At 43.1% G+C, this 13203-nt stretch overlaps 1 protein-coding gene across 9 annotated transcripts in view; it reads left to right on the top strand.

The window, feature by feature from the left end:
• The window catches only part of UBXN2A (UBX domain protein 2A), a 77902-nt gene that overhangs the window by 32278 nt on the left and 32421 nt on the right, over positions 1-13203 (top strand). For all 9 annotated transcript variants that reach the window (XM_024241906.3, NM_001132085.1, XM_054545814.2 and 6 more), the window contains 1 exon segment: positions 11905-12043. In XM_024241906.3, the coding sequence (XP_024097674.2) occupies positions 11905-12043 (139 nt within the window).

Genomic DNA, 13203 nt, shown 5'->3' with positions numbered 1-13203 from the left:
GGCTGAGGCAGGAGAATTGCTTGAACCTTAGAGGCAGAGGTTTCAGTGAGCCAAGACCGCACCATTGCACTCCAGCCTGGGTGACAGAGCAAGACTCCATCTCAAAAAATAAATAAAAATAAATAAATAATTGTGAAGTTGTGTCAGAGGTCTCCAAGACCACCCCTAGTTTTGGTGATTTACTGGAAGAATTTGTAAGATTTAGCATGTAGTTATACTCATGATTATAATTTATTACAGTGAAGGGTTACAAAGCAAAATCAGCAAAGGGAAAAAGCGCATGGGGAAAACCAGGCACAAGCTTCCAGGGGTCCTCACCCAGTGGAGTCACCCAGGATGTACTTAATTCCCCCAGTAACAAGTTGTGACAAATACATGTGACGTATTGTCTACCAGGAAAGCTCATTGGAGATGAGCTTAGAGTTTTTAGTGGGAGCTAGTCACATCCTAAATTTTCAGACTATCATTAAGGAAAGCAGGAGTTTGATATAAATCACATTGTTTATATAAACTGTACATTGAGCCATCCTTATAAATTTAGGGTGATGAGAACCTTCTAGAAATCCAAGTTTGCAGGTGTGGCCGGGCGCGGTGGCTCATGCCCGTAATCCCAGCCAGCACTTCGGGAGGCCGAGGCGGGTGGATCACGAAGTCAGGAGATTGAGACCATCCTGGCTAACATGGTGAAACCCCGTCTCTACCAAAAATACAAAAAAAAAATTAACTGGGCGTGGTGGCGGGCGCCTGTAGTCCCAGCTACTTGGGAGGCTGAGGCAGGAGAATGGCGTGAACCCGGGAGGTGGAGCTTGCAGTGAGTCGAGATCGCGCCACTGCACTCCAGCCTGGGCGACAGAGCGAGACTGTCTCAAAAAAAAAAAAAAAAAAAAAATCAGAAATCCAAGTTTGTAGATGCCAGCCCAGGACCAACCTTGTAAGCAAGTCTTTCAAAAGATAGCAATCAGATCTGCTATATTAACTCATTTCTGTGCAGTAATAAATTGAATGACTGATTTGAAATGGTAAAATTAAGTTAGAACAGGCCTATTTTAAAATGGCTTTACTGAAATATAATTCACATACTATATAATTCATTCACTTAAAATATATATAGTTCAATAGTTTTTAGTACATTCACAGATTTTTGCAGTCATTAACATAGTCAATTTTTGCGCATTTATATTACCCCAAAGAGAAACCCCATATCCATTAGCAATCCCATCCATTGTCCTATGCCTTGCCCCTGACAACCATGAAACCGCTTTCTTTTTTTGAGACGGAATCTCACTCTGTTGCCCAGGCTGGAGTGCAACGGCATGATCTCAGCTCACTGCAGCCTCCACCTCCCAGGTTCAAGCAGTTCCCCTGCCTCAGCCTCCCGAGTAGCTGGGATTACAGGCACGCACCACCACGCGCAGCTAAGTTTTTTGTATTTTTGGTGGAGGTGGGGTTTCACCATATTGGCCAGTCTGGTCTCAAACTCCTGACCTCAGGTGATCTGCCCGCCTTGGCCTCCCAGAGTTCTGGGATTACAGGTGTGAGCCACCACGCCTGGCCGTCTGCTTTCTATTTCTACAGATTTACCTGTTCTGGACATTTCATATAAATGCAGTTATACAATATGTGGTCTTTTGTGACTGACTGCTTTCACTTAACATAATGTTTTCAAGGTTCACCTATGTTGTAGAGCATGTATCAGTATGTACTTTGAATTTTTTTTGTTTTTGTTTTTGTTTTTTTTGAGACAGAGTTTTGCTCTTGTCACCCAGGCTGGGGTGCAGTGGTACAATCTTGGCTCACTGCAACCTCTGCCTCCCAGGTTCAAGCAATTCTCCTGCCTCAGCCTCCCAAGTAGCTGGGACTACAGGTGTGCGCCACCACACCTGGCTAATTTTTGTATTTTTAGTAGAGATGGGGTTTCACCATGTTGTCCAGGCTGATCTCGAACTCCTGACCTCAGGTGATCCGCCCACCTCGGCCTCCCAAAGTTGCTAGGATTACAGGCGTGAGCCACCATGCCTGGCCTGTACTTTGAATTTTAAGTAAAATATTTGGTAAAGTACACAAAAATATTGGTGATAGTTTATAATTTTCTTTGTAACAAAAGTGGATTTGTAAAAATGTTTTGTTAAAAACAATGGTCCAGGGAAAAATGCAAAGAAAACTGACTTTTTTTTTTTTTTTGAGATGAAGTTTGCTCTGTCACCAGGCTGGAGTGCAATGGCGTGATCTCGGCTCATTGCAACCTCCACCTCCCAGGTTCAAGTGATTCTCCTGCTTCAGCCTCCCGAGTAGCTGGGACTGTAGGTGCACACCACCACGCCCAGCTAATTTTTGTATTTTTGGTAGAGATGGGGTTTCACCATGTTGGCCAGGATGGTCTCTATCTCTTGACTTCATGATCTGCCCACCTCGGACTCCCATAGTGCTGGGATTACAGGTGTGAACCTCCGCACCTGGCCTCTTTTTTTTTTTTTTTTTTTTTTTTTGGAGACAGAGTCTTGCTCTGTCACCCAGGCTGGAGTGCAGTGGCATGATCTCGGCTCACCGCAATCTCCGCCTCCCATGTTCAAGCAATTCTCCTGCCTCAGCCTCCCGAGTAGTTGGGAGTACAGGTGCCCACCACCATGCCTGGCTAATTTTTGTACTTTTAGTAGAGATGGGGTTTCACCATGTTGTCCAGGCTGGTCTTGAACTCCTGACCTCAGGCGATCTGCCCACTTCAGCCTCCCAAAGTGCTAGGATTACAGGCATAAGCCACTGCACCCAGCCAAAAACTGCTTTTCTAAGTGTATCAGTTGTTCAGAGGTTATAAATGGTGAAGTTGTATGTTTACCATATGTGCTATCTAAGCATCCACAGATGCAAATCTTTCACCCATATGAACAACAGCTAATTCATAACCTTATTTATGCAGAACACAGTAGACAATGAGAAAGCGAACAAAAGAGGCTGTTCTGCAGCCCAAATAGTTGTTTCAGAGTCCCTTACCTGAAGCAAAGGAAACAGCAGAATGAAAAGGCAGCCTATGGAATGGGAAAAAATATTTGGAAACTATATTTGATAAGGGATTAGTTACCAAAATATATATCAGATACTCCTACAACTCAGTAGCAAAAAACTAATAATAATAACTGTATTAGTCCATTTTCATGCTGCTGATAAAGACATACCCGAGACTGGGCAATTTACAAGAGGAAGAGGTTTTTTTTTTTTCCTTTTTTTCTTTTTTTATTCTTTTTTTGTTTTTTGAGATGGAGTTTCGCTCTTGTTGCCCAGGCTGGAGTACAATGATGCAGTCTTGGCTCATGGCAACCTCAGCCTCCTGGGTTCAAGCCATTCTCCTGCCTCAGCCTCCCTAGTAGCTGGAATTACAGGCATGCGCAACCACACCTGGCTAGTTTTGTATTTTTTAGTAGAGACAGGGTTTCTCCATGTTGGTCAGGCAGGCTGGTCTCTAACTCCCTACCTCAGGTGATCCACCCACCTTGGCATCCCAAAGTGCTGGGATTACAGGCGTGAGCCACCGCGTCCAGCAAGGAAGAGGTTTAATTGGACTTACAGTACCACATGGCTGGGGAAGCCTAACAATCATGGCAGAAGGCAAGGAAGAGCAAGTTACATCTTAACATGGATGGTAGCAGGCAAAGAGAGAGTTTGTGCAAGGGAACTCCTCTTTTTAAAACCATCACATCTCATGAGACTTATTCATTATCATGAGAACAGCATGGGAAAGACTTGCTCCCGTGATTCAATTACCTCCCACCGGGTGCCTTCCGCAACACATGGGAATTCAAGATGAGATTTGAGTGGGGACACAGCCAAACCATATCAGTAACCCAATTGAAAGATGGAAGAAAACGCTGGGCGCAGTGGCCCACACCCATAATCCCAGCACTTTGGGAGGCTGAGGTGGGTGGATCACGAGGTCAGGAGTTTGAGACCAGCCTGACCAACAGGGTGAAAACCCTGTCTCTACTAAAAATACAAAAATTAGCCCGGCGTGGTGGTGCACACCTGTAATCCCAGCTACTCAGGAGGCTGAGGCAAGATTGCACCACTGCACTCCAGCCTGAGTGAAAGAGTGAGACAGTGTCTCAAAAAAAAAAAAAAGAAAAGTGGAAGAAAACGTCTGAATAGACATTTCTCCAAATAAGGCATACAACAGGTATATGTTCAGTGTCACTAGTAATCATCAGGGAAATGCGAATCAAAGAGTAATCACCTCACACCTGTCAGGATGGCTGTTATCAAAAAACAAAAGAGCTAGTCCTGGTGAGGATATGGAGAAAAGAGAACTCTTGACCACTGTTGATGGGGATGCAAAATGGTGGAGCTACTATGGAAAACAGTATGGAGATTCCTCAAAAAATTAAAAATAGAATTGCCACAGAATGGATTGCTGAATAGATCCAGCAATCCCACCTCTGGATATTATCCAAAGGAATTGGAATCAGAATCTTGAAGAGGCTGGGTGCAGTGGCTCACATCTGTAATGCCAACATTTTGGGAAGCCAAGGCAGGAGGATCCCTTGAGGGAAGGAGTTTGAAACCAGCCTGGTTGACATAGTGAGACCTCATATCTACAAAAGAAAAATTGAAAAACTAGCCAGCCTGGTGACACATACCTGTAGACCCAGCTACTGAGGAGGCTGAGACAGGAGGATCGTTTGAGCCTAGGAGTTCTAGGCTGCAGTGAGCCATGATCATGTCACTGCGCTTCTCCATTCTGGGTGACAGAGCCAGATCCTGTCTCAAAAAAAAAAAAAAAAAAAAAAAATCTCGAAAAGAGATGAATGGGTAAAGAATATATAATACATACCCAAAATGGAATATTATCCAATCTTTTTTTTTTTTTGAGACAGAGTTTCGCTCTTCTTGCCCAGGCTGGAGTGCAATGGCACAATCTCGGCTCACTGCAACCTCTGCCTCCCAGGTTCAAGTGATTCTCCTGCCTCAGCCTCCCGAGTAGCTGGCATTACAATCGTGTGCCATCACACCTGGCTAATTTTGTATTTTTAGTAGGGACAGGGTTTCACCATGTTGGTCAGGCTGGTCTCAAACTCCTGACCTCAAGTGATCCGCCCGCCTCGACCTCCCAAAGTACTGGGATTACAGGCGTCAGCCACCACATTCGTCTATTCAGTCTTGAGAAAGAAGGAAATTCTGCAGTATGCAACAACATAGATGAACCTTGAGGATATAATGGTGGTTGCCAGGGGCCAGGGGAAAGTGAAAATGAGGAGTTGCTAATCAGTGGGCATAAGGTTTCAGTTAAGCAAGATGAATAGGTCCTAGAGATATGCTGAACAACATAGTACCTATAGTTAACCACACTTTATTGTTCACTTAAAAATATGTTAAGAGGTTAGGTCTCATTTTAAGTGTTCTTACCATGATAAAATTTAAAAAAATTTTTAGAAAGTCCCTCACCTGAAGCTTCTATACTTTTATTATTATAGGAACTCCTGACATTTTAAGACATGTTTACTGGCTGAGCACAGTGGCTCATGTCTGTAATCCTAGCACTGTGGGAGGCCAAGGCAGGCAGATTTCTTGACCCCAGGAGTTCAAGACTAGCCTGGGGCACATGGTAAACCCTCATCTCTACAAAATACAAAAATTAGCTATTGGAGAGGCTGAAACTATGGGCATGTGCCACCACACCTGGCTGATTTTTCTTATTTTTTATAGAGATGGGTTCTCCCTATGTTGCCCAGGCTGGTCTCAAACTCCTGGGCTCAAGGGATCCTCCCACCTCTGCCTCCTAAAGTGCTGGGATTATAGGCACGAGCCACTGCACCCGGCCTCCTTTCCAATCTGTATACATTTTATTTCCTTTCCTTATCTTACTGAATTAGCTAGGACTTCCAGTACAACACTGATGAGGAATGGTGAGACACAACATCCTTGTCTTGTTCCTGATCTTAGTGGGAAAGCATCTAGTTTCTCATGATTAAATATGATGTTAGATGTAGGCTTTTGCAGACATTGTTTACCAAGTTGAGGAAGTTCCCTTTCTATTCCTAGTTGGTGGGAGTTTTATTATGAATGGTTGTTAGATATTGTCTAATGCTTTTTCTGCATATGTTGATGTGATTATATTATTTTTCTTCTTTAGGCTGGTGATGTAATAGATTACATGAATTGATTTTCAGTGTTAAACCACTGCAGCCTCGCATACCTAGGATAAATCCTACATGGTTGTGGTGTTTACTTTTTTATATACATTGTTGTATTCTATTTGCTAATATTTTGTTGAGTATTTTTGCATATATGTTCATGATAAATTTTCTGTAGCTTTCCTTTCTTGTAATGTCTTTGGTTTTAGTATTAGCATAGTGTTATCCTCGTAGAATGAGTTAAAAGTGTTCCCTCTGCTTCTATTTTCTGGAAGAGATTATAGAGAATTGGTATCATTTCTTTCTTAAATGTTTGGTAGAATTCATCAGTGACATCATCCAGACCTGGTGCTTCTGTTTTGGAAGGTTGTATGTTATTGATTTAATTCCCTTAGTATGCATAAGCCTATTCATATTATCTGTTCCTTCTTGTGTGTGTTTTGATACAGTGTGCCTTATAAGAAATTGGTTCATTTCATCTAAGTTATCAGTTTTAGGGGCATAAAGCAGTTCTTAATGCCTTTGCTACTCTTTTTTCCTGTGCCTTTACACTCATCAAAAGTGAAACAAACCCATTACCACCTGTTCAATGGAGCTAGAGTGCCCCAGTTTTCTGAACTGTACTTTACATCTCTTATTGTAGTTATTTTCTTTTTTTTTTTTAAGACAGAATCTCACTTTGTCGCCAGGCTGGAGTGCAGTGGCGCGATCTTGACTCACTGCAACCTCCGCCTCCCAGGTTCAAGCATTTCTCCTACCTCAGCTTCCCAAGTAGCTGGGACTACAGGCGCACGCCACCACACCCAGCTAATTTTTGTATTTTTAGTAGAGACGGGGTTTCACCATGTTGGCCAGATGGTCTTTATCTCTTGACCTCGTGATCTGCCCACCTTGGCCTCCCAAAGTGCTGGGATTACAGGCGTGAGCCACTGCGCCGGGCCAGTTATTTTTTTTTTCTTTTTTTTTTTTGAGACAGAGTCTCGCTCTGTCGCCCAGGCTGGAGTACAGTGGTGCGATCTCAGCTCACTGCAAGCTCTGCCTCCCAGGTTCACGCCATTCTCCTGCCTCAGCCTCCCGAGTAGCTGGGACTACAGGCGCCCGCCACCACACCTGGCTAATTTTTGTATTTTTAGTAGAGACGGGGTTTCACCGTGTTAGCCAGCATGGTCTCGATCTCCTGACCTTGTGATCCGCCCGTCTTGGCCTCCCAAAGTGCTAGGATTACAGCGTGAGCCACCGCGCCTGGCCTTTTTTTCCCAATGTTTTTGTTTTTGTTTTTGTTTTTGTTTTTGTTTTGAGACAGGGTCTTACTCTGTTGCCCAGGCCTGGAGTACATTGACATGATCTCAGTTCACTGCAACGTTGGCCTCCTGGGCTCAGCCTCCCAAGTAGCTGGGGCTACAGGTGTGCACCACCATGCCCAGCGTATTCTTTTATTTTTTTATAGAGATGGGATTTCGCCATGTTGCCCAGGCTGGTCTCCAGTCCTGGGCTCAAGCAATTCTCCCACCTTGGCCTCCCAAAGTGCTGGGATTACAGGCATGAGCCATTGTGCCTGGCTGTATTTTCTATTGTAACTATTTCCTACTATACATCTCCGCTCTACTCTACTCTACTCTTACTGTACATTTCCACTCCACTCCACTCCACTGTACTCTACCCTGAACCTCTTATAAACATAGACTGTTTCTTACTCATCTTCATATCTCCCTGCCACCCAGCATGTAGTAGATACTCAATAAATATTTGAGTAATGTGAATTCACATGATGAAGTTTAATAGAATTTACACATTAAATAAATAACATGAAGGAATAAAATTTCAGCTACTCTGGATGCTCAGCTTTATTGGCTTTGTATTTAGTAATTACTAATGGAGCACTAACTACCATCTGAACAGAAGAAACAGTTAAATACCAGAAAGCATAAAATGGTTATAATGATATTACTAATATTTGAGAGTGTACTGTGTGCCAGTATGTATACTGATACTTACTATATACCGTGTTTAGGCTTTTATATATATTTTCATTTAATCTTCACAACAACCATGTGAAATAAGTGGTGGTATCTGTATTTCACAGATAAGCAAAGCAAATCACATGGAAGTTAAGTTTCTTGCCCATTGTCGGTGTGACTAAATGAAGGCACTTAAATACAAACAGCAACACCCAGACTTTTAGACAATATACTATACTGCTATGTGACTATGCTGATTAAAGGAAGGGGAAAATCACTAGTGTTATAAGAAACCATCTTAGTGTGTAACTATTTCTGTGTAAGAGGTATCATGTCATTGCTTTGGAAAAGGCATAATACTTTGTGATAATATGGAATGTTTTAAGAGTATATACGAGAGGACTACCTAGGGAAAGAAAAAAATGTATACCTAAGTTAAAGCACTGCCCTGAGTATCGGCATTTTAGTAACAATATAGTGATGGCCTTTTTTTTTTTAAGAGATGAGGTCTCACTATGTTGCCCAGGCTAAAATGCAGTGGTTAGTCACGGCATTCTAGTGGGCTCAGTCAGAGCACACTACAGCCTCAAACTCCTGGCCTCAAGTCATGCTCCTCAAGTGACTACAGATGTGCACCACCACGCCAAGGCTCAGTGATGGCTGTTTTCCACGACAGTCGAGCATAGTGATTAAGAGCAGAGACATTGGTAGCTTGAGTTCAGTTCCTAGCACTGCCTCCTAGTAGCTTTGTGGTCTCTGGCAAATTTCTTAAGCTTTTTCTTCATCTATTAAATGGGGATAAAAATAATACCTACTTTTTCAGGTCATTGTGAGGATTTGAATGAGTTGGCACATGTAAGGTACTTAGAATAGTGCTTTATAAGATGTCGTGGTTAGGATCACAGACTTGGGAGACAGAGTAGCAGCATGGTTAGTTAACAGTATCTAACTTTGCCGGGCGCGGTGGCTCATGCCTATAATCCCAGCACTTTGGGAGGCTGAGGCAGGTGGATCACAAGATCAGGAGATCGAGATAATCCTGGCTAACATGGTGAAACCCTGTCTCTACTAAAAATACAAAAAATTAGCCAGGTGTGGTGGCAGGTGCCTGTAGTCCCAGCTACTCCGGAGGCTGAGGCAGGAGAATGGCGTGAACCCGGGAGGCGGAGCTTGCAGTGAGCCGAGATTGCGCCACTGCAGTCCAGCCTGGGGGACAGAGTGAGACTCTATCTCAGAAAAAAAAAAAAAAAACAGTATCTAACTTATATTTCCTGGCACAGTATAAGAGGTATAAAAGTATGATTTATAATACTTTATAAAAGTATTATTTATAGAATTTGAGAAATCGTATTTCTTTCTGTACTTTTATAAATGTTCCTGCATGATTTCAAAAGAGAACAACCAGAAACCATCTTTTTCTAGCAAACAGAATCTTAGATAATATTTCTTTTTTTTTTTCTTTCTTTTTTTTTTTTTTTGAGACAGAGTCTCGCTCTGTCGCCAGGCTGGAGTGCAGTGGCATGATCTCGGCTCACTGCAACCTCCGCCTCCCAGGTTCAAGCGATTCTTCTGCCTCAGCCTCCTGAGTAGCTAGGACTACAGGTACGCACCACCACGCCTAGCTAATTTTTATATTTTTAGTAGAGACGAGGTTTCGTCATGTTGTCCAGAATGGTCTTGATCTCTTGACCCCATGATCCGCCCACCTCAGCCTCCCAAAGTACTGGGATTACAGGCATGAACTACCTTACCCAGCTGATATTTCTTATATAAAGAAATAAAAATACAAAATAAAAACTAGTAAAGTATTAAACTACTATAGGCTGGATGCAGTGGCTCACACCTGTAATCCCAGTACTTTGGGAAACAGACACGGGAGGATTGCTTGAGCCCAGGAGTTTGAGATAAGCCTGGACAGCATAGTGAGACCCTTTTTCTCCAAAACATTTATTTATGTATTTGCTCTGTTGCCAGGCTGGAGTGCAGTGGTGCGATCTCGGCTCACTGCAACCTCCGCCTCCCAGGTTCAAGTGATTCTCCTGCCTCAGCCTCCTGAGTAGCTGGGAGTACAGGAGCGTACCACGATGCCCAGCTAATTTTTGTGTTTTTTGTAGAGACAGGGTTTCACCATGTTGGCCAGAGTGGTCTCAATCTCTTGACTTCATGATCCTCCCGCCTCGGCCTCTCAAAGTGCTGGGATTACAGGCATGAGCCACTGTTCCCGGCCTCTCCAAAACATTTTTAAAATTCAGCCAGCTGTCGCAATGTGTGCCTGTAGAACCAGCTACTTGGGGGAGAATCACTTGAGCCCAGGAGGTTGAGGCAGCAGTGAGCTGTGATCATGCCACTGCACTCCATCCTGGGTGACAGAATGAGACTCTGTCTCAAAAATAAATAAATCACTATAAATAACGTTTTTAGTGGGAAATATTCTGAAGTGTGCAAAGGAACAAAAATGCAATTGTTCCTGGTGCATTATCCCCTTTAGTTCAAGAGTGTTTTCTGTTACCAAAAAAATGCATAGTAATCCCTTTTAAAGTCATTTTGAGCCCTTTAAAAATAACACATTTTTGGCCAGGAGCAATGGCTCACTCCTGTAATCCCAGCACTTTGGGTGGCCAAGACAGGCACATCACTGGAGCCCAGGAGTTTGAAACCAGCCTGGGCAACATGGTGAAATTTTATCTCTACAAAAAATTAGCTGGACATGGTGGTGTGAGCCTGTAGTCTCAGCTACTTGGGGGTCTGAAGTGGGAAGATTGGTTGAGTCCTGGAGGTTGAGACTGTAGAGAGCTGAAATCGCGCCACTCCACTCCAGCCTGCACGACAGAGAGGGACCTTGTCTCAAAAAAACCTCAAAAACAAAACAAAAACAACACATTTTTTACTCCAGACCAGTGGTTTTTAACCTAGAGAGATTTTTGCCCCTAGACGCATTTGGCAATGTGAAGAGATGTTTTTGGTTGTTATAACACTGAGGATTGGGGATGGGGCAGGGATGTGCATCCTACTTGTTGTATCTCATGGGTAAAGGCCAAGGATACTGTTAAACATTCTGCAACAGTGATCCCCAACTTTTTTTGCACCAGGGACTGGTTTTGTGGAAGACAGTTTTTCCACAGACCTGTCAGGGGAGAAGGGGAGATGGTTTTGGGATGATTGAAGCACATTACATTTATTTGCACTTTATTTCTATTATTATTACATTGTAATGTATAATGAAATAATTATACAACTCACCATAATGTAGAATCAGTGGGAATCCTAAGCTTGTTTTCCTGCAACTAGATGGTCCCATTTGGGGGCGATGGGAAACAGCGACAGATCATGAGGCATTAGAGTCTCATAAGGAGCCTGCAACCTATATCCCTTGGATGCTCAGTTCACAGGTTCATGCTCCTATGGGAATCTAATGCCACCACTGATCTGACAGGAGGCAGAGCTCAGGTGGTAATGTGAGCGATGGGAGCGACAGTAAATACAGATGAAGCTTTGCTTGTTCGCCTATCACTCACCACCTGCTGTATGACCTGGTTCCTGACAGGCCATGGGCCTAGAGGTTGGGGATCCCAATCTCCAATGCACAGGACACCTCATACAGCAAAGCATTATTCATTTCTAAATGTTAATAGAGCTGAGGTTGAGAAAACCATGCTCTGGACTAAAAAGGGGTTAATGACTTCCCCAAGGTTATATTAACTTAGAGGAGGGCCTGAACTACAGACTTGCATGTAGCATCTAAGTTCAATATCCTTAACTAGAAAAAAATAAGTAAATTTTTAGAGACCTAATAGTTAATAGTGCCTGTTTTTCTTTATCTCGTTTAGGGTTTGTGAAACAGGATCTGATAATCAACCTCTTGATAATAATCAACAATCAAATTGTGAATATTTTGTTGATAGCCTTTTTGAGGAAGCTCAGAAGGTTAGTTCCAAATGCGTGTCTCCTGCTGAACAGAAGAAACAGGTAAATAAATGTCTATTACTTTTCTTTTTCTTCCAGTGTTTCTCAATATATGGACCTGTTAGAGGGTCCCTAAGGTCAAAATAGTTTTGTTTGTTTGAGACAACGTCTTTCTCTGTCACCCAGACTGGAGTGCAGTGGCTCGATCTTAGCCCACTGCAACTTCAACCTCCTGGGTTCAAGCAGTCCTCCTGCCTCAGCCTTCCCAGATAGCCCGGACCTCAGCACACACCACCATGCCCAGCTAATTTTTTTATTCTTTTGTAGAGACAGGGTCTTGCTTTGTTGCCCAGGCTGGTCTCAAATTCCTGGGCTCAAGTAGTTCTCCTGCCTTGGTTTCCCAAAGTGCTGGGATTATAGGTGTGAGGCCAAAACTGTTTTCATAGTAGATATTATTTCCCTTTTTCACTATGTTCACAAGCTAGGCACACCTATAATCCCAGCACTTTAGGAGGCTGAAGCAGGAGGATCACTTGAGCCTAGGAGTTAAAAACCAGTCTGGGCAATAAAGCAAGACTCATCTCTACAAAAGAATAAAAAAATTAACTGGGCATGGTGCCATGTGCCTGTAGTCCCAGCTTCTTGGGAGGCTGAGTTGGGAGGATTGCTTGAGCTTGGGAGTTTGAGGCTGCAGTGAGCCATGACCGCACCACTGCACTCCAGCCTGGGTGACAGAGTGAGACCCTGACTGATAAGGTAAGGTAAGGGTAAGGTAAGGTAAGGTAAAAAAATAACTGTGTTCACTTTGCACTGATATTACAAAAGTAGTGGTGGGTAAAACTGCAACACCTTAGCAGGAATCAAGGCAGTGGCAACAAACTGTGCTAGCAGTTACTGGTTGAACATCCCAAATCCACTGAATCCAAAAATCCAAAATGCTTCAAAGTCCAACATGTTTTGAGTGCTGACATGATGCTAAAAGGGATGCTCATTGGGGGCATTTCAGATTTTGAGTCTTGAATTTGAAAAGCTCAACCAGCAAATATTTCAAAATCTGAAATTCAAAACCCTCTGATCGCAAGCATTTCAGATAAGGGATATTCAACCTGTATTTTATTCTTGGAGTATACTTCCAAGGGGAAAAAAAAACTAATTTTAATTAAGAATGTCCTTGATGCAGTAGAATTTATAAATTTTGTTTCTCAGCTGGGCACGGTGGCTCA

This window comes from Pongo abelii, chromosome 12, assembly GCF_028885655.2.
Source record: "Pongo abelii isolate AG06213 chromosome 12, NHGRI_mPonAbe1-v2.0_pri, whole genome shotgun sequence".
Lineage (NCBI taxonomy): Eukaryota > Metazoa > Chordata > Mammalia > Primates > Hominidae > Pongo > Pongo abelii.
The sequence above is the reverse complement of the archived record's forward strand: the minus strand, read 5'-3'. Positions and strand labels throughout refer to the sequence as shown.